The sequence below is a fragment of the Varanus komodoensis genome, unplaced genomic scaffold (assembly GCF_004798865.1).
Source record: "Varanus komodoensis strain SLA01 unplaced genomic scaffold, ASM479886v1 scaffold18_3, whole genome shotgun sequence".
NCBI classification, from domain to species: domain Eukaryota; kingdom Metazoa; phylum Chordata; class Lepidosauria; order Squamata; family Varanidae; genus Varanus; species Varanus komodoensis.
Window position 1 is genome coordinate 16,207,806 of NW_025335549.1, and position 21,548 is coordinate 16,229,353.

At 47.6% G+C, this 21,548-nt stretch overlaps 1 protein-coding gene across 3 annotated transcripts; it reads left to right on the plus strand.

Annotated features, from left to right (window-relative positions):
• The first annotated feature begins 468 nt into the window (after positions 1-468).
• On the plus strand, positions 469-21,346 carry LOC123022018 (ubiquitin carboxyl-terminal hydrolase 12-like). Of its 3 annotated transcripts, none has more exons than XM_044427382.1 (9): positions 469-574; positions 8,162-8,242; positions 10,004-10,217; positions 11,621-11,847; positions 12,793-12,869; positions 14,067-14,150; positions 15,800-15,997; positions 17,425-17,503; positions 18,864-21,346. In XM_044427382.1, the coding sequence occupies exons 1-9, from the start codon at positions 527-529 to the stop codon at positions 18,963-18,965; spliced, it is 1,110 nt and encodes a 369-aa protein (XP_044283317.1). In that variant the 5' UTR covers positions 469-526; the 3' UTR covers positions 18,966-21,346. The 3 variants fall into 3 exon arrangements, with proteins under 3 accessions (XP_044283317.1, XP_044283318.1, XP_044283319.1); XM_044427383.1 differs by lacking the exon at positions 469-574 and adding an exon at positions 838-1,159; XM_044427384.1 differs by lacking the exons at positions 469-574; positions 8,162-8,242 and adding an exon at positions 8,282-8,452.
• Positions 21,347-21,548: the final 202 nt, after the last annotated feature.

Sequence of the window (21,548 nt, forward strand, 5' to 3'; positions counted from 1 at the left end):
GGCACAAGAACGCTCGCTCGCACCCGAGCCACGGAGAGAGCGATCCCCACGCGCTCTCCTCCGGCACGCGCGCCGGCACTCATCGCCAGCAGCGCCGGGGCGCGGGGGCTGATCGCGGCCCCCTCCCTGCCCCGCCGCACGAAGGCCCCCCGCCCGGCGGCCGCCCTCGCTCCCCTCGCAGCAGAAGGGTGCAGCAGCGCCCTCCCAGCCCATGCTCCCCGGCACGGGCCGTGCGCAGGCGTCGGGGCCGATCCCCACCGGGCTCCTGCGAGGGGCGCCGGGCGGGCGGGCGGGCGGCGAGCGGGCGCGCGCGTGCTTCCCCCGCCGCCGCCGCCGCCGGAACGCTCCTTCCGCGGCCGCGAGGGGCGCCGGAGCTGGTTGGCGGCGCGCGCGGCGGCGCCCGGACCGCTTTGGCGGTGGCGCCACCTGCGGCTGCTGCTCCGGCGCCGCTGACAGTTGGGCGGCGGGGACCCAACATGGCGCTGGCGGCGGCGGCGCCGGCGCGGGGCCGCGGCTCGTCGGGCGGATGGAAATGCTGATGACGGTCCGGAGACTCGCCTCCATCTGTACCATGGTAGGGGGCCCGGGCGGGGCCGGGGAGGATCGGCGTCCCGGGCGGGCGGCTGCTCCCCTCCGGGGGCCCCCGGAGCGGCTCCATCGGGCCGGCCGCGGCCCCCGAGCGACGCTCCCGGCCGCTTCGGGCGCCCCTCGCTCTCCCGAGGGACATCGGGCGCAGGCGGAGACGCCGGCGAGGGGCGAGGGTGGCCCGCTTTCCCACGCCCAGCCCCCGGACTCAGAGAGTGTCCTTCGGAGCGCCTGCAGAGTGCCTTCCCCCCTTTTCTGGAGTGGGGCAGCTTTTCCTGCAATCGCGAAGGCGGAGGATGCGAGGCAACTAGTAATAATAATGTGTTTTTTTTCCTTCAAAGAGTTATTTAACGGATTAAAAAAATAATTACAGCAAATAGGGAGAATGTCAAACAATCCTTGGAGAGAAGAGTCCGGGAGGGGGGATTGTTCTCATCATTCCTTTTCTGGCTTTACAGCATCCTGTTTTGACAGTAGCGAATGATGCAATTCTGGCCACTGGGTATCCCAAGAACATGCCTTCCTGATCATGAGGGTCACCCTCTTTGCCTTGCTGAAAATTGAGCCCTCAAAGGTTACTTTCCAAGGGGTTCTCTCCCTTGGCTCTGTTTCTCCCCTACCCATATCTTCCCTTCGTCAATATTTCCCATGCAAAATATTTGTGTATTGGAACAGTATAAAAAGTGTGTGTGTTGTCCAGTGCAATATTTTTTTATTTAGGTTTATAAGCAGAGCACAGGTTAGTGGGAAACTTGCACCCCAGTATAACGTCTGTGGATGTGAAGGTTTCATGAAATATACCTGAGTGTGCCAATAATGACCTGCATGTAGCTCTTTAGGCACTTTCCCTTGTGTAATTGCTTCCTGGCTTGGAATTGCATGATATGTGAAGCAGGAAGCAGAGAAGTAACACATACGGAAATTCTGAAATGGTGGGGAAAAAATTAAATTTCTTTCTGAGTTGCCTTCTGTTTTGCTCAGAGTTCATGTTGCTCACATCCAGCCTCCTCTGGACTTCCTGCTTTCAATTCAAAGCAAGAACATTTTACCTTGAACTGGTGTCACTGCTCATCTTTCCCACCTTCTAAACTGAATGAGGGTGCTTGCTTCAGAAAGCGCTTTGCTACCGCACATGTTCCCTCCTCGGGGCTGCCATTACCCTCTTCCCTCCTGTTCAGGCAGCAGCATTGTTTCTGCTCATTACATTTACATCTCCTTGTTCCACGATCATGGAACTCAAGGCAGTGTACAGATGGCTGAGGGTCGTGTCAGATTGGATGAACGCAGATAGATTGCAAGGGATAAGTGTTGCAGATGGAGAAATCTGATCTCGATGGAAATCTCCACGTGAGCCTGGATGGGTTTGTGCTCCCCCTGAGGGGGTGGTATGTAGTTTGGGCGTGTTTCTGGACCTGATGCTCATCACCCAAGCACAAGGGGTATCGGTGCCCAGGAATGGTTTCTACTACCCTTGGCTCATTTGACAGTGTCTGTTATCAAAGGAAAGCTGACCTTGCCTCAGTAATGCACACCCTTCTGTGCAGAGCTGGCCTTGAACAAGTGTTGGCTGTTTAGTTTGTTAGTTTATTTTGTATTTTAAAGTAGGTGCTAACTACTTAGAGGGATTTAAAAGTGAGCTAGAAATCTATTTGGGAAGCCCTGGGACAGCATTTGAGGGGCCAAGGGATGGTTTTGATGCACAGAGCTGAGCCAGCACTCAAAGCTTGGAATTGGAACTCCAACCCTCCTCTTCCCCTTCTCAAGTCAGGAATGCCACCTCGGAGAGGAGTAAAGGGGGTGTTCTGGTGGGTGTGGAGGGGAAAAGATTGGAGAGCTACCCTGAAGTCTCTTCATCCCGCGTCTTTCATCTACCAAAATGCTCCAATTAGACAGACTTTCTTGCCAGCAGAAATGCAGGGTGAGAGGGTAGGGAGAGGAAGGTAATCTTTGCTGCTTCTCAAGCTTTATATAGGATGATGATACACCTTTGTGTTCTGGGGCTTACAGACATTGTGGTAGGACTGCACCCTTAAAAACTGTCAATAATTTAGCAGGTGGAGACTTGTTTGGCCTCAGTGCAGCCGTTGCATCGTGCATCTTCCGTCCATGCCTTGCAAGCCAGCACGTGTGGAATACGCACAGAGCAAGAGCCAGGCTGAAGCTGAACAGGTCTGCACTCTGACCTCATTCCCATATTTCTTTCTCCCAAGTGAGCATTTCAGTTCTTTTTGAGTATAGTCCTCTGCACGCTAGATGGGAAAAGGCCCTATGACTCCCATCTGACCTCACCCAGCCATGATGGCTCGGTTAGGCTGGGAATGGTAAGACTTTTTTTGCTATCCTAAATTGCAGAGGACTGTCCTCTTAACAGTCCTCTCCACACCCAATAAATAAATACATAAAATAATCTGGCAAGTAGATAAAAGTTTCCTTAGATTTGTATTGTCTAATTCTGCCTCCTCCTGTCCCGGTATTTTGTCTTTTGTCGAGCTTTTGCACCTCACAGCTGTGAAAGCACTTTCCCCCACGCCCAGTTGGCCCAACCTTGTTTGCCAAACTGCTCATGGCATTTCTGCAGTGTGCAGTGTTCGTCTGACAGCCCATTCTTTACCACAATGTTTTGTGTGTGGTTTTGTGTGTTTGTGTGTGTGTGTGGTGGGGAGGAAGATGCTGTTTCTCAGTGCAGAAGGCCAGGAGGCTTTTATCCCGTAGAGAGATGAGCTGGCTTGGGGACATTTCCGAGAGAAAAGGCCGGCCTGGGAAATCTGAAGAATCTGCCCATTGCTGTGCGATGGAGTGCCTTCTCTTCCTTTGCAGTGGGCAAGGGGTGATCTCTCAGGCAGTGGAGCATGCAGCTTTGCCTTCGTGATCCTTCAGTACTCCTGCCTGCCCTTTGAGCTCATCCTGCCGAAAATTCTCTTCTCACATTCTCAGCCAAGCTCAACATAGCCTACATGGAGCAACTGGGAAGTGGGGTAAACAAATGTTAGGAAGCACCATATATATTCTGGGGATTCAGATAAGTTGCAACCTGTGAGCCCCAAATAATGATAAGTCAGCTGCGTCTTTACAAGCAAGAGACATGCCTATAGCAGTAATCTCTGCAGCTCCTGACCACAGGTAAAAGCAAACAGCTGAATTTTAATTGGATTAACGTTTAATCCAAGTTTTAATTGTAATTGTAATTCTATTTGTTTTACTTATCTGTTGTTGTGAGCCGTCCCGAGGCTATGTAGCAATGGGGACGGCATATAAAAACTTTAAATAAATAAATAATAAATAAAAATTTAGTGAAAAAGGAAAGAACATCCATACAGTGTTTCTCAAATTCTTAAGCCCATCACACGGAACAAACACATGCTGCCATGAAAAATTTGGTTTACGCTAAACCAGTTATAAGCAGATGCATGCAATACTTTTTCTCTAATTTGAGGAAAGACAGGTATATTTGCCCTGCTTTGATGCCCTGCTCAAATGTAGAAAACGTATTCAGGCAGCAAAGAACTGCACTGGTTGGCAGCTGTCTGTTCTCAGGACACGTTACACACTCAGCTTATTACTTAAACAAATGAGAAGCAGCAACAGTGGCAGTATTTACTATCAGCTTCCTTGGGAAAGGTAACATGTAAACAGTGAGAATCATAAATGGCAACAGAGGAGGGAAAACAGAGAAGGAAGAACCTTCCTTTGGTTCCTTCCTTTGAAACTTTGGTTACATTAGACATTGGATGGGCAAACACAGGTGTCTTTTAAATGGGTCTGAAAATAAAATAACTATCAAATAGCCATCATATTCAGTATCTGCACTATTGAGCTACTTGGCAATACATATTTTATTTAAGTCTTTATTTCTTAAAAGAAATACAGGCTACCAATTATAGCCTGTATCATTTAATATACTGTACATCAAAACACTAATGCATGATTTTGAAGAGACGGGTGCTTGATAATCCGTCCTCTAGGCCAGCTTCCCCAGTCTTGTGCCTTTCATACATTACCTGCAATCCCACCGTGCAAAGTTGGGGCAAGATTATAAGAACTGTAGTTCAACACTTCTGGAGAACAGCTGCTTGGGAAAGTCTCCTCTGAGGAAATTCTATTTAGGAGAGCATTACCTGAGTAAAATCTTCACCTGCTGTCTTTAGGTCCCAGGGAGATTGTTGCATACCTGCCCCTCCAAGAGCAGGGGGAGCGGCCGGACCTCAGAGATCTGACTGGGATCCCAGATGGCTTGCAGGCCCCAAAGGCACTGCTCTGACCTGGGAGCAGACTGCATTTGATGCCCAGCTTAACCTTTTGGGTGCTTTCTGGAACGCTTGGCTAACCACGTCCCCTTGTTTTCTTGGGAAACCAAGGCTTTGCTGGTGAAGATGTTGCCTCTGGCGGCTCTTTGCGTCCTGCTGGGTATTGATCTTGTTGGATGCATTTTAGCCGTAGTCTTGAAAAAGCGATGGATGCATTTAAAATTGGAATGGAAAAGGCTGTGCCTGTCACTTGGGGTGAACAATGGACTTCTGTTTTGTTAAATTCTGAAATGGTAGCAGCAGTTTAATGCTGGCAGCTGGAGCAACAGTGGCCTTGTTTAAAAAAAAAAAGCAAAGCTGTGTTTTTGGATGAAAGCACAACTTTCTGAAAGTAACTCTTTTGTTACATTCACACAATCCAAATTGAAGTCTTTGTAATATTTGAATTGGAGAAGAAATGATTTTTTTTTAGTTCAACTGGAAGAGATGAGAGCATCCTCCCAGAAAGACACCTGATTTATATGGGAGGGAGCTCTGCATCCTTGCCTTGAAACCAGCCATCGCCGAAGCCACATCTTGAAACAGCGCTCAGGAAGTTTCAGTTCAGCAGGATTCATCATTGTTGATCAGCCGAGTGAGCTCTGTAAAGCTGTCAGAAAGAGAGGTGCAGCTCTCAGGTTTCAAACGAAGATATTTTTGAGATCTGTAGATTACGTCAAAAACCTTTATTCAGTGTCTTCTCTTGTGTGCCATGTCTGTTTCTGGAGAAATTCATGCACACATAGTTCATTTTCTGCCAAAAATCCAACTCAAGGTGGCTGGCAATACAGTCCAACTAAAAACAGAATCATAATGAAAACATAACCTAAAAGCAGGGGGATTAAAAGCACTGCTAAAAACGAAACAGCAAGACAAGTTAACAGCACCAGCCAACTAGAAACCCCTTCAGTCTTAAAGTAGCCTGAATGCCCATGGCTTTCCTGTCTTAGGGTTTGGGTTGGGGTTAAGGTTGGAGAAGCTCCCTTAGCTTCTTGTAGGAAGAGAGTGGGATATATGTTTGCTTTAAAACGGGTGCTGTGGAACCTTTGCACCAGAGCCCAGGTTGCATTCTTGCATTGCAGTAGGGGCAGCATGTCTGCTGGTTCAGCTTCTGCTATTTCACTTAACTGCAGTTGAGCTCGGTCCAAAGGGGATGTCATAAAGTGCCATAAACGGCCAAAGAGCAGTCATAAAGTGCTTCTTTTAAGTGAAGATCCCCAATCTTCTGTCCGTGGAATTGTGAAAAAAGAAATACATGTGTGCACTAGTCAGTTTTTGCTCTTATCCGCAGTCTCATGCATCCACGGTGGGGTGGGGGGTGTTAAATCGGATAACATTATTTAGAGCATTGGAAAATTTTCCAGTTCTACATTTTCTTGAAAGCTCACATCATTTTGGGGGGGGGGGTGGAATCTGGTAGTGCCTCCCCTTGATTCCAAGAGTCTTGCTGTGGTGCATTGTGTGCAGATAACACCAGAACCATGTGACTTTCAGGTGTCTATTTGTGCAATTGTCATCAGTGGGTTGGACTTTGCCTCTAGGATGGACCAAAATTCACATGTAAAAAAACCCCCTGACTCATCTTGCTTCCAGGTGGTGGATCAGAAGCTGGCAGGAAATCCATCCAGCTCAAGTGAGCTGCATTTCCTGTTCTGATCCATCTCTAGCTCCTCGCTTCCAGTGTAATGCAAACCTCAGCACTCCTGGTTCTTGCAACCGGTAATAGCCGTGACTGCCGCTTCTCAGTCATCTCTCAATTGTGGCTAAAACCTCCAAACTATTTTTGTTGCCTACATTATCTATTTTTTCAGCTTTGCTTCCTTAATTTCTTGCTCATGTGGGCTTGGATCCCAAGAAGGGCTTTTGCAGCAGCAGCAGCTTCTGCTGAATAGACCATTCTCTATTTAAGAGACAAGAAACCCAACTTGCTTTTTGAAAAAATGCCCCATCCCTTTGGCAGTCCTGGCAGTGGCAAATACAGTTTTGGGAGTGAGTTAAATTCCTGTATGCATGCACATGCCCTTTCTTTGAATCTGAGTCATAAAGTTTTCTGTTTTGTTAACTCATGCATTGTCTGTCACACTGGTGTATCTCCCCCCCCCCCCATGTAACAGTTAGATAAGAAGTAGGTGCTCAGAGTTTCATTTTGCTTGTTTTTATCTTTTTTTCAAAAGAGAAGTGCTGTTTTTTGGTGCATCGTGTTCTTTAAAAATGTTGCTTGAACTATAAATGGGGCAGTAATGGGAATTTGAAATGGGATTCCGCAAGCCGACATTCATAATGCTGGGTTTCACAGCAGTGCCGCTTATAACTTCACAGGTAGCATGCACTGGATAATCCAATTTCTCACTTAGTTTGATTCCACCAGATGATTCACAAAATGTGTTTCCTCTTTTGTAGGTGGTGTTGTATATTCTGCCCCAGCAGATGTGTTTTTCTTTACACCGTCATCTTGCCTGTATAGTCTCTTGCGTTAGTTTTATTTGGCAGTGTTGATTGCTTCTGAGTCCAGTCTGACTGCTGCTGAACTCATGAGATCCCAGCCAAAGCAGCTGTGTGTGCATCAGTGTTCCCCACAGAGAAGTGGGTAACACATGCGCCTGTGCGCACCTTAAATACCCATGTGCATGGCGTCTGGGAAGCCTATCGGGAAGATCACCAAGTCTTGAAAACCTATTTTGTGAAACATCGCTTGGCATTTCTTCATAGATGACATTGTTCCAATCTAAGCAATGGCTTCCAAGTATGTGCAGTTACAGCAAAAGGAATCTTGAGGCTGTCTTTCAGCATGGTGTGGATCGTGCAGAAGCCTCAGACTGGGACAAAGTCTGTGAAGTGAGAGCCACCTGAATTAAATTGTAGCCTGGCATTCATAGTCTAGTGATACATGAAACCTGTGTAGTGTTTCAGCAGCACGTGAGAAAGAGCACCCAGGTGGGTAAGAATTCCTAATGGCAGAGTGATCCCATGTCAGAGGACATGTTGCTTTGGCATCATGACTTTTGTGACAGAAGGTCTACTTTGGTTGATCTTGAGCTCGTTTTGGAGCAGAGCCGACAGAATGGTCTGGGAGCTGTTGAGGGCATAGCTTTGCCAAACTTAATGAGTGAACCTGATTAGTCCCTTGGATGGGAGATCACTGCACAACTCCATGTAACAGCGGGATATTGTATGGTGCGTGTATGTTTGGGTTAGAGAATGAGTCTTCCTTGTGCAGAATTGCAGTGGAGACAAAGCCTTTTTACTCTTCCTCCTTTTCCTTTCCTTTCTGAGCTGTAACTTTGTTTTTCCAGGGCGCCAATGCCTCTGCTTTGGAGAAAGAGATTGGTCCAGAACAGTTCCCTGTGAATGAACATTACTTCGGCTTGGTTAACGTGAGTGGTTTTTCTCTGCTGTTTGTGATTGTTCATTTACTATCACCTTCCTGCTTGAGTCTTGTAGATTCTTTGCAGGGTGTTTGTTTGTTTGTTTGTTTGCAGGGGGGAATGGTGATGATCGTCTCATTTAGATCACCCAGGATGCCCTGGAGAGGTCACTTCTTCCCAGAAATGAGTCTTGGCTTTGGCTATGTCCGACAGGGCTGGGTAAGGGTTGGCAGGGCAAAGAACACTGCAGCTCGGTTGTGCAAACGATCTGTTGTTACAGTCGCACATTGTGAAAATCAAATAGCCCACATTAATATGCAATCGCTGGCACCAACCTGCTCAACCGGTGGGCTCTCATTGGTGATGTCAGGATGCATCTAATTTCTCAGGGGTTTGGGTGTCGGGCAGTCTGGCCCTCGCCTGCTCCAGAGGCTGCCGCGTCCCTTCCGTCTGCTCCCCTCTTGCTCCGCAACGAGGCAGTTTTCAAATAGGACAGATGGAAAACAGCTGCTTCTGGCTATCTCCGGCAAGTTGCCAATACGTCCTTGTAAACAGGAAACATGAAATGGATGTCTCACTTGCTCCCAGGAGCATTTTTCTCTGCCGACCATCGGCAACTTGAAATTCTTCCCACCTGCCTCTCCCCAGCCTAAGCTGACCCAGAGGAAGGACCTGACCTGCCTAAGGTTCCTTGCAGCACTGCGTCTCCTTTGTGCTTTCCAAATTCTTGGTGGTGGCATTGCTTTGCCGTCCGCCTGTCACTCACCAGTCTTAACCCGTGGCAAGAACATTGCAGTGGCTTCCCTGGGAATGACATGCGGTAGGACACAGTTCCCTTCCCCCAGTTTATGAACCTGTCGTTGCAACTGAGTGTCTGTCTGCCAAATCGCAAAACAAAGCTGAAAGAAAAATGGGGAAAGGTGGGAGGTAGGGGGCTAAGTTGTCCCCTGCCCAGCCTTTGTCAGCTATTTTGGAATTCCTGCTTACAGAGCTCCTTAAGTGTCGATAGTTTCAGCACAAGCAACAACAGCTTTCTTAGTAGAACGAGTAGTTTTAAATCATTACAGCAAAGACAGACGTCTTGCGTGGTTTCCATGGTGCACACTGTTTTAGTTTGGAGCTTCAGTTCTGCCTTGAGATGGACCAGATAAAGCTGTCACACATGGAACTGGGCTGCCGATTCATTTAGCCAACTGTGGTCTGTTCAAACAGTGGCTCATCTGGGGTGGAGAATTCTAGTCAGGGCCGTGCAATTACTTCGAAAAGCACAGGATTTCTAATTTAGGTCTGAGGCAAAAGTTCTTGGAAGAGGATTCTTGGCTTGACATTTTATAGGGGTGAAAGTTGAAAGGGGGTAAACTGCTGCCCTAGATTAGCTCATTCTGTTTTTATTGTTTGCTTTTTTGTTTTATTTTTCTTGTGGCCTTTTTGGTGGCTAAGCTAATGTCCTCTCCACACACCCCCACCCCAGCATCTCCGAATGGCAGCAAATCCATCAGTTTCATCATTTTGGGAAGTGGGGAGGGGCAGCGGGGGCTACCACCTGCGAGTGAGGTGACGATCTAAACTCGGCATGTATTTTCACACCACCGAATGTCCCACATTCACCACCTCTGAAGTGCCTTCGCATTTCCCCTCTTTTCCTTGCAGCGAACTCAGTGTTCAGTTACTTGGGTTGTTTTTCTTTCTTTTGTTGTAAGTCCATGTCACTGAATAATTTATCTCACTCTACTGTGCCTCCCCCCCCCCCCCCGCTGTCTCTTTAATCAGTTTGGCAATACCTGCTACTGCAACTCGGTTCTTCAGGCGCTTTACTTCTGTCGTCCATTCCGGGAAAAGGTGTTGGCCTACAAGGTGCAGCCCCGCAAAAAAGAAAGTCTCCTGACGTGCCTCTCGGACCTCTTCAGCAGCATTGCCACACAGAAGAAGAAGGTGGGGGTTATCCCTCCCAAGAAATTTATTTCCCGGCTGAGGAAGGAAAATGGTAACTAATGCTCCTGGTTCTCCCTTGCACACTTCAGCATTGCAGGCACCCAGGGCTGCTGAAAGCGTGGCTTTTGCTGCCTGCGGGCAGCTGCCTGGTTTGTTTCTTTCCTGCTCCTCTAAAGAGCAGAAGACAGGACAGCCTCCTGCCGTCAGACTGGGAGTTCGTTTAGCTTGGCAGTGCTTGTAGCAGCCTTCCCCCACCTGGCATTCCTCGGATGCGTTGGACTGCGGCATCCCCTGGCTTGCCAGCTCGAGGTATGGGGAAGGACGGGCAGCAGCTCTCCCGGGCCCTGGGCATGGGTCGTTCTCGGGGATGTCAGGGACTGAGGTTGCAGCCGTCTATGTGGAAGGGATTTTCTCAGCTCACAGCCCACCCTGTCAGAAGAGCCCCTGCTGGTCCTGAGGTTGCGCCATGAGTTAATGATTAAAACCACCATCCAAGACAATGTCTTCGATGTTTTACACTTGAATGGTTAAATGAGCTACCAAAAAAGAAAGAAGGAAAGAAAGAAAAGAAATCATGTGGGTATGGACAGGAGTGGGCCTCTCTCAAGGGAGGGTGAATTACTTGCATCCAGTGCAGATGCTCCCGCCTTTATTTTTTAAAATTTATATCCCACCTTCTTCTTTTTTAAAGAACTCGAAGCAGCTTACAGCATCTTCCTTCTCCTGCTTTCCATCTGATCCCCGCAACAAGAACCCTGCGAGGTGGGTTGGGCTGAGAGACTGTGACTGGCCCAAAGTCACCCAGCCAGCTCCATGACTGAGCGGGGACCAGAACCCATGTCTCCTGAGTCCCAGTCTGGCGTTCTTAACCACCGTGCTACACTAGTTCCTATACTGCCTAACAGCTGGGTGGTTCACGACAGCATGTTAAAAATACAATATCAAATGCACCATATTAAAACCTCAAAAGAATTCACAATGCAAAATTTAAAATCAAATTTAAAACAGAACAAAAATATAATAACCGGGAAAAACACCTTATGACCCTCTTTAGACCACTTGAGAAATTGCCACAGTTGAGAGTGAGAACACGGATCTGGTCCACTTGATGTGATTTGCTAGGATGCACTCCCGCATGAGGCTTCCTCCTCCCTTTTTTCTTTGCTTTTGCAGCCCAGAGAATTCCCCAGCAGTTGCCTGTCATAATTAGTAGAAGGGAGGGTTCCAGGCTGTATTTTCTTCCTCAGGCACCTGTGAGGAAACCGGCAGGTTTGGAAAAGGCCCTCCAGCAGTATTTGAACACTATTTATTTATACTGATAATGCTTCTCTTATAAGGAACTCTCAAACACTTCTCTGTGTTCTCTTCCCCCATGCAAAATGACAGTCCCAAAAGCAACACAGACACTGCTGTGCTAATAACTCCCCTCTTTTTTGTTTGTCTCTTCGTTGCCAGAGCTGTTTGACAATTACATGCAGCAGGATGCACATGAATTCCTCAACTACCTACTGAACACGATTGCCGACTTGCTCCAGGAGGAAAAGAAGCAGGAGAAGCAGAACGGCAGGCTCCAGAATGGCAGCATCGAGAGCGATGAAGGGGAGAAGGCCGACCTCACCTGGGTCCATGAAATCTTCCAGGGGACACTAACCAATGAAACCAGATGTCTTAACTGTGAAGCTGTACGTTATTCTTGCTGGTGCTTTCTCTGAGTTCCCCTCAACTCTTCTTTTTGCAGTGATCTAATGAGCCTTGATAATTTGTCCTCCTTATTTTGCATATATAAAAATGTGAACTGTTCATAAAGATTAGCTTCAGTTAGGACATGTGCACCTGACCAGTATGCCTACATTCTGCTAGAATATCTGGGGGCTGCCCCCCTTGTCCTGTCCTGGGCCCCTTCCCAGTCTTGCTTTTCAACAATTAACCTGGCCCCTGCGCAGCAAATTTGTCACCTCCTGTCTTGGAGAAACGATCTCTTTAGTCCTTCCGCTCCTCAGGTAGGACCAAAGAGGTATGATTGCCCTCTGTTGGGTTGGACCAGTGCTGCAGGTAACCCAATACTTTCCCCAACTTGGTGCCCACCAGGTGTGTTGCCAAAAGGCCTAGGGGGCCAGATCAGGTTAGAGGGGAGGATTTAAACCCCTGTGCCCCCTCGTCTTTCATGTGGATGAGATGAAAACTCCCAGCCCTGCCAGTGAAATTGCGGATTGCATGAACGGCGTCATGTTTATTTCAGCCCACAACTGTCTTATCCAGGGAGCCGTTCTGAGTGGGACCAGCTGTTGGGGTGCCCTTGTTTTGAGAAGCGGCAGAGCAGCGATGGCTGAGGACACATACGATTTGTGGCCAGTTTTCCACATTTGCCAGCCCGGAATCCCAGCCAGCTGCCTGGATTGTAAATAAGGGCCAATTGTTTACTATAATTGTTGTTATATAGTTGCTAGGACCGTCAACACCAAGTAAGCCAGTGCCCTGCTACACATTCAGACATCCTTCTGAATCCAAGAAATGCCTTACTTACTGAACTGACATTTTGTTCTATTTATTAAGCTGTAAACATTGCTAAACGTGCCTGATTCTTTTTAATGGTGCCTTCCCTGCATCTCCTTATCCTGCTTCTCAAGGTTAGCAGCAAAGATGAGGATTTTCTGGACCTGTCGGTTGACGTGGAACAAAACACATCAATAACGCACTGTTTAAGGTAATCCTCGGTGGCTGTTTAGAACAGGAGTGGCCAAACAGAACCGAGTCGTTCAGGCAAAAGTTTTGCCCCCGTGGCTTGAGCCTGTGTACAAAATATAAAACGTTTTGTCTCCCATGAGCAGCTTGCAGTCCAGATCTTGAAAGTGAGGAAGAGCAAGAGAAAGGCTGGATGACACGGGGCAGTGTTGGATTTCCTGCCGGAGTCTTTCAGCTTTATTTTATGATGTAGTGGGGAAAAGGAAGTGGCAAGAGACCCTGGGAGGGAGGAGGCTGCCTAGGATGCTGGGAGGGTGCAGGGCATCACTGTGCAGTCGAATGCTGGGTGGATGTCGGAAGCCAGGAAGTGCACCGGGAGAAGAGCAGCAGCAGCATTTCCGGCCACTCCTGCACCAGGATTTGGCAGCGCGATTCAGCAAGCCATGAGGACACGGGGCTCCGAGCTTGGGTGGCGCAAGCCATGATGGTTAAGAGAGCCCTGGAACGAGCCTTGAGTTGTCAGGGTGGCTTGTCTGTAACAACCAGGCTGCCCACAGCTGGACCGAACCACAAGCACTGGAGCGGCGGGTGTGGTGGATGGTCATGTCACGTGGACCAGCTCATTGCCCCAGGGGCTGTAGGACACAGCTCATCCCCACCCCAGGCAGAGCTGCAACCACGTGGGATGGAGAGCCCTTCTCGGATTCTCCAGACGCCTCCACAGAGCGCCTCATGGGCTTGCCCGTCTTCCTGAATATGACCACAAGGGATGGCATCTTTATAGTGAATTGGGACTATTATAGTGAAGGTACGCTTCTCTTCAAGGAAGCTTCAGGAAGAGTGCTGAATGGCCAGTAGAAACTGGATCTCGCTTTATTGGCATTTGGGGGGCCATTTAAGCCAAATATTCACCTGGCTGGGACTTTGCTCTGTCACCAAGAAAGGTCAGAATGGGGCCTTAAGGACATGAAGTCCTTAAGCGGTGAAGTCCTCTCACAAAGCAAACCTTAGTTTCTAGCTTGATGAGGTCCGTGCAACCTCCTTCCGGCCTTCCCCTTTGGGGTGTGCCCCAGATGCGTCAGGTGGCACCTGGTCGGGGCATGGGAAGCTGAGCCTGCCGTAGCACGGCCCAAGCGGCGCGCAAGCAGGCCTCGGAGAGCTCGGTCAGCGGCAGAAAGCCTGAAGACGCTAACTCCTCTTCCCTTCCCGATCTTTGCAGGGGGTTCAGCAATACTGAGACTCTGTGCAGCGAGTATAAGTACTACTGTGAGCAGTGCCGCAGTAAACAAGAAGCACAAAAGAGGTGAGGCCGGGGCTGGTCCCGTCTCCTGCTTTTACTGCACCTTCCTTCCAGGGCCCGCAAGCGGGTGGACCTGGCTCTGTCTCAGCCGTGTAGCCAAACAGGAGTGTGAGCCTCGGGCGGTATGGCGAGGGGCACATGCTGCGGCGCGCAGGTCTAGGGCTCCCCACCCCTCTCTGGCTCGGGGAGCAAGGGCTCCCCCTGCTCGCCCTTTTCCTGGAACGCACACACCAGGCGTTGCCACACGCGCGCGCATGAACGCAGCGGGGCTGGACGGTGGCCAGGAGTGTTCTCTTTCCCCCCGCACCGCACGAAAACACAGCGGGTGCACGGAGAAGGAGCAGAGGCGTCTCTTTCCGCACCAGCAGGTTGCTTGGCCTCTGTGCTGGGCTGGGAGAGAGAAGGCGCTTCCTCGCCCAGCAGAGGAGCCAAGCAGCCAAGGGATACATGACAGCTGAGTCTCCCGGGCACTGGCAGGTGAGGTCAAGGGGATGGGGCCAGTCGGGAGGTGCCGACCTGCAGCTTGATGGCTCCCAGTTCCTGCTGTAGCCATGCCCCCCCCCCCCCGCACCACGCACACAGTTCTTACGGAAATGTTTTGTGCTGGTTAAGTGCTGCTGATTGTGGCAATATTGCATTCTGCTTTGAGAGTCTCTGGCTCAAAGGCAGGGTAGAAATAGCTCTGATATATCATAAGCATATTATAGTTAGAGTTGGGTTTCTGCAGCAATTCCAGAGTCCAGAAGACGTGCAGGATATATGAAAACTTTGCTGTCGATCTTGTACCCAAGTTTCCAGGCTTTGCAGTTGCCAAGATGGGTTTGACCGCCTGAGCAAGCCTGTTGAAATGTTTCATGCTAAAAGAGCGGCTAAATGAAGCTTGCTCTGGGTTTGGGGGCAGAACACAACCATGTAGCAAATCGCATACTTATCTGTAATATATAAGTTGCACAATTTAGTTTTTCCTGGCACTGAAACCAAATTTTCTTGAAGCGGAATATTTGGTTTGGAAGGATGGGTCGGGTTGCTTGGGGGCCATGCCCCTGCTGATCTTAGTCTGTAAAAGGGAGAAGGACAGTTGTCCAGTTTTGGTATAGATGGGGAGCTCCCTTTGTGTTTGAAGCAGAACCAATCAAATTTGTCTTCAGCTCAGTTTCTTCTCCTTTTGGAGATACTGACTGGTAGCAAATCTTTTTTCTCCTTTTCTTTTGTGGGTATCTTGGCCCCTTTATCTCCTTCCCTTTCTCCCATGCATGCAAAAAAATGTAGTTTTCCTCATTTTTTCAGTTAATCACAGGAAGGGCAATAGGGCAGAGTTCATTTTCTGTTCCTTGTTGTGACAGAAGATGGATGGTTTTGGACCAGACAACTAGCAATTTTGCACTCAGTGTCCCTTAACACGCTAAGTCTTCCTATTTTATATTGCCATAGTTCTGAGTAATATTTCAGCTACATTCACATTGAAAATTAATTATTTATCTGCCAGAACTTCCCAAGTGCTGTCTTCTACACTGTTTTTAAAAAGTGCTCTCAGCATTAAGAAGTTTTCTAAGGTAGATCTGGTGTTCTCTCTCTCTCTCTCTCTCTCTCTCTCTCTCTCTCTCTCCCCCTCTCCCTCCCTCCCTCCCTCCTCTCTGATTTTGGGTGCCCAGGATGCGAGTGAAAAAATTGCCCATGATTCTTGCTCTGCACTTGAAAAGGTTCAAATACATGGACCAGCTGCACCGATATACCAAACTCTCCTACCGTGTCGTCTTTCCTTTGGAGCTTCGTCTCTTCAACACTTCAGGGGATGCCACCAATCCGGACCGAATGTACGATCTCGTGGCAGTCGTTGTGCATTGTGGCAGGTGAGCTCTGAGCCGGTGCACAGGAAGAAAGTGGCCCTGTCGCAGAATGGCTGATTGTAACGTTTGAAGCCTTGAACCCGTCTTCCCTGACTTGGCACTCTGCTAGATGTGTTGGATTGTGCTGGACAGGCACTTGGTAGGCATGTCATGAACAGAGCCAGTTGGAGCCAGGGGTCAGACTAGATGGCCCGGGATACCGTCCTGAGTGGCTCTGTTTCTCGGATTGCACTTCCCTTAGCAACCAGCCATCACCCAGTGAGCACCCAGTTGGGGAAGTCTGCCTTAAATGGACTGGGACCACCTTTACCCATATCAACTTGGCTGCCCTTTAAGAACAACAGAAACTTTCCTGGCATGTCCTCTGCGTGAGGCTCGGTGGGCAAGAACACGAGGGAGGGCATCTTTAGCAGGGCTCCCATATCTCTTCTCAGTCAGTGTGGCCAGTGCTTGCGCAAAGAACTGCATCCCTCAGGATAATTTAAGCAGGGAAAGAATGTTTTGGGACTGGAGCAGAGGCCGAATGCCCTGCACCTGTTTCACTGCAGCAGAATGTTTCGCCCTATCACAGTTGTACAATAAACAAATTTGTTTTAAAACACACGCTCCCTTTGGCTAGATCTTTCTTTCTTCGTGCTCCAAGCACATCCATTCATTTAGCCGTTCTCTTCACGTGTGCACGTAGGTTATCCATGAATGTGTTACACTGCTTGTTGAAAATGTGGGGTTATTTGTAGGAGCCAGATGCAGGCCGCCTCACCTTCTAGGAAACAAAATGGAAGTAAATGCTATTTTGGGAACAATGAAGTTATTTAAAGCCTTCCAGCTTGATCAGTTTTTATACAGCCAGCGCCACCAGGTGGTTCAACAGAGTATTGTCAAGAATACTCAACTGCTTCCATTAAATTCTGTTTTATTGGTGTTGGATTACAAGGCTGGACACTTAAAAATAGCGTAAGGGAGCCGGTTTTGTGGAATGGAAGGACATTTACAGGATGCAGAAAAATGGTTGCTCAGATACCAGCTGCTGGAAGACATATTCCTTGTCCTCTTTCTGAAGCCATCCAGTTGGCCTGTATGGAGGTAGAGGCTGGAGGAGGTGGCTCTTTGGACTGATCCACTGGGGGTCTTTGATGTTCCCAAGGGCTGTTTTATTCTGGCATTCTTACAGGCCCTTTGTTTTGTATGCCACATTTAATTCTGGAGGGTGGGTGTTGTTTTGACTGCTCTAGTCTTAACTGTCTTCAATGTGTGTTTGTTTCTTTGTTTTGCTTAGTTATGTTTCAAGAAGCGGTGGAGGCCACCTTGGAGAACAGTTGTCTGAAAAGCAAAGGGGAAGAATCGTTATCATAATATTGCGGATAGGGTGAAGTTCTTGAGGGTGAAATGTCAATTTCTGCCATTAATGTAAGATCTTTCCTTTGTCGCAGTGGGCCAAACCGAGGACATTATATCACCATTGTGAAAAGCCATGGGTTTTGGTTGCTATTTGATGATGACATTGTAGAGGTAGGTCTAAATCTTACGCCAAGCTTGCAGGCTCTTGTAAAACCTCTTCCCTGCTGCCTTGGGCCAAAGCTGCTTTCATGTCGCATGATTATTTCCTTACGTCACTAATCCTTGCCTGATTACGCTAGTTTGGAGGTTGTAATTAAATTATTTCAATAAAACTTTTTCCCTGCACGAACGCTCCCTTGAGGGCCAGGCACCTGGTTGTATGGAGTGAGCTGTGGCACAGAGAGAGTGATGGAGAAGGAAGGGCTTGTAGGAAGGGCGTTGGAGGCGTTTTTTGTAAGTGGAACACGTGCTGCCCCCGCCTGAGTCCTGTGATTTCCCCGTTCCTGTGCTGCCTTCTCCCTGCTGTCTTGGCTCACTCACTGGGATCTCCCAGCTCTTCAGGGAGCATTTTCAGGGGCTCTGGGGACTGTCAGGGGATGGAGAGGGGAGGTGAGCCTCCTTCCGTATGTGGACATCAGGGCCTAACCCAAACCATCACAGAACAGCATTTGAATGTTTAATAGGCCAAGTCTGCACAAAATCTGTATTGTTAAATCTTACATTCATGAAGAATTAGAAGAGAGACTTGAATCAAGATACATCTTGAACCTGGATTGTGTCAGTGATAATTAATACCGACTCAGTTGTATTTTTCACACAGTCTTCTGTTGGCACTGCAGTTTGGGTCGTGCAGATATCCTTCCTATTTTCTTTATTTTTCCCATTTCCAAGGAGCTGAAATGATTATAGTTATCGCGTATTTATTACATACCACCCCATAGCTGAAGCTGTTATTTGCCATTCAAAAACAGTTTTATTCTGTTACTTTGTGGGTCTTGTCAATGAAAGTATTTTGGAATCGGTGGCCAAACTGCGTAGAGAAGAGAATTGAGGGCGGGGGGATCTGTGGCTCCGTCAATTTCTGACTGCTGTCCTAAGATCTGGATTTCAGTGATGCTTAGCCAAGTGTCATTCCACAGAATTCGCAACCAATTAGCGACCACTGAATTTTGGAGTGCAGTTTTCTGTATTTCTATGCAGAAGTCAACTCTATTGTGTTTGGGACAGCTTATTCCTAGGTAAATTGAATATAAGATCACAGCTTTAATAGAATAACCTCTGTTAGATCAGCCTCTGTTAAGTCCTCATCTGTTAGACTAGGTGGGGTAGTGAATGCCTGATGATCCCATTTAAGCAGCTGGTTGACTTAGCCAGTGGATTATTCAAAGGTTTTAATGTGGATTAATTCTGATGTTGTTTTCCATGCTCACCCTCCCTAGGAAAAAAAATCTATGTATGATAAGGGAGCATCAGAAAACTAGATGGTAGGAAATAGGCAGTATTGCTAAAACTATATATCCTAATATTGCAGAAAATTGATGCTCAAGCTATTGAAGAATTCTATGGGTTAACATCGGACATTTCAAAAAATTCAGAATCTGGATATATCCTCTTCTACCAATCAAGGGACTAAGACAATGCATTTTAAAGCATCTTCCAGGTGTGCAAAAGAAGGGATCAAGGCTGTGTCCAGACAAGACATTGCGGTGATAGTAAGATCCATTCCTTGTCATTGCCATAAGACCACCGGAGAGTAACTGGATCATTTCTGCAAGGAAGACGACTGTCCTCAGCAAGGATACATTTTGCTCTGGTTTTCTTTCCGGACTATTTTATATGTGCTAATTTCCAAAATCGATGTTACCTCTACTTGAAACCTGGCTGCTTAATTGTTCAAGAACCAAGGAAGCTGTCCTTAAAGTAGCACTGTAGAATTCGTTCACTGTTCGGTCATGGCCGGAGAGTAACTTGGTTTCCATTGTTGTCATTTTTCTGTATTCTAGCAGAATGACTTAAATCTTCAGCATTGGCTCCAAACTGGTTTTAAGATATGAGCAGGAGGAAGTTGCTAACAAGTTTTGGTGGCTCAGGACATCAAGGTTGCTGCCAGGTTAAGTCGTTTTCGAAGTATCACACTTTTAACATTACGAATGGGAAAAGGACAGAAAGTTGATGCTTCCACAGCATTATGAATTTCCTCAATGGTGTCTTGATTTCAGATAACACTATTTATTCTTATGTGTTTTTCCACTTTTGTCTGTCTCTTTCCTGAAATCTCCTGGAGAAGTAATTTTTATATGCTTTATAATCTATTATACATTTGTTTCTGTTAGAGGTTTTGACTCAGAGCCCCAACATGGCAGAATCCAGTGGAGCAAAGAGTTAGAAGCAAGTCTTTGGGGTCCTGTCAACGCATAAAAGCTGAAGTTACTGTATTTCATTGAGCTGTCATATAAGCCAAAAGTGCCCTCTGCTGACACAGGATCTGTTGCGTGTTTGCTTCACTGTATAATCAGTTCTGCACAGAATTCTACTCACAGAAGCAACTTTAGAAATAGGTTTCTGTGCCATCAGCACACATGAAGCAACATTAATTGTGGGGGTTAACTGATGCAAACCTATTTCGTCTTAGAAACAACGGTGGTTTGAAAAAGACGCCATTCAGGTTAACATGCACTAACGCCTTGGGAAACCTCCCTTTGAATCAGTTGACCGTTTGCCTCTGAGTAACTTGACAGTTCCTATTGCGCTACCGCATCAACAGTAAAAGACAACGCAATCTTAGGAAGACCGCTTTAGGTAATATAGGCTGAACAACTTTATATATTGTAACTGTAATGATTATTAGAAAGAATCTGTGCAATGGAGAAGACTGCAAGCATTATTCAACTGCATTTGAAATCTGCTCATTGCTGCGTCCCCACCTACCTCCACTTGCTTAAAAGATCACATTGAGATAGTGCCCTGTCTGGGGTGTGGGAACTTTGGATGTGCCCTGCACAGCAGCCTTACCCGAAAAGTGTCCCCACTTACTTAAATGAAGAGAGACATTTCCTGCAGGTTACTTATTGGGTGGGGAATTGCACCCCAAAATAAGGTAAGCTGCCCCTGCTGCGGGGAATCAGGAGCTGGCACACGAGTGCTTTGTAGGCACCGGTGAATGTTCGGCGCTCTGCATTAGGGCAGATGACTGGAAGTGGAGAATCGTTTTTCTGTTCTACTCCAGCACTAAAGCTGGATCTGCATGTCCCAGGGCAGTCTTCCAAATTAGGCCACTGGCAAGAAAGAGTTTTACTTGATGCAAATACACAACTCGTGCTTTGTTTTTACCAAAAAGCTGAGCTTGCTTAAACAGCACGTTGCATACTCGTCGTCGTCTTCCTGTGGCTGTCCTTGACATCTTGCTGTCTTCTTCGCGTGCCCAATGGCACTCCATAAGGTGCACACTCTTCTATACAAACAAAAAAACATGTTCAGAACTGGTTTCAAGTTCCAGTATTTATACCCTCAAACAACTTCAGGATGAAAATCCACGCAGTTGATTTATACTGTCTAATATGCAAATTAACTCTTTTCTTCAGAGGTTGTCATCTCTAATAAAATAACTTGACAACTGGTCGATGATACTGCAGTACCTGTGAATTTTCACTTTGCTAGACGTCCCCTCAAAAAGAAAACCCCCAACTGGCCTCAGTAACCAGTCGGTCATCTTGCAGGCCTTGGCCTGGGGGCGAGAAGGTCCCATTAAGCAGACACTAAACAGCAAATATGGCAAAGTAACAGAAGAGAACACTAAACTTGTATTTTGTATATTTGGTGATAATGTTTTTACAAATAAGATTCCTGACTTGAGAGACTGAGAGAGAATATTGAAAGATATATACTATAGATTAAAAGTGCAATTTTGCTACGGATTTATAGGGGATCAAATTGGAAGAGAGCAGTGTGAAGTTACTTCTGTAAAATAAATGACCCCCCAAATGACTCCAATAAAGGTCAAGTATGAGAAATGCCTCCATTGTGTGTGTTTTCTGAACTGAACATGAGTGTCAGTTGTGCAGACATGTTGGGTCATCTTTATGGTACCTCCTCTTCCAGCTCCTGAAGAGGATGCAGTTTCCCATCCCCCCCCCCCACTTTGACCCCATCCTCCGCCTTCTGCCATCCCCCGTAGAAGAAACTGTGTCCCAAAGCAGTGGTGGTCTCGCGGGGGGAC

Bases quoted from the DNA above. Each gene is read 5' to 3' on its own strand.
- LOC123022018 (XM_044427382.1), top strand. From the start codon at position 527: ATGGAAATGCTGATGACGGTCCGGAGACTCGCCTCCATCTGTACCATG. The intron at 8,243-10,003 runs GTGAGTGGTTTT...CTCTTTAATCAG, and splicing joins ATTACTTCGGCTTGGTTAAC to TTTGGCAATACCTGCTACTG. The intron at 17,504-18,863 runs GTAGGTCTAAAT...CTAATATTGCAG, and splicing joins TTGATGATGACATTGTAGAG to AAAATTGATGCTCAAGCTAT.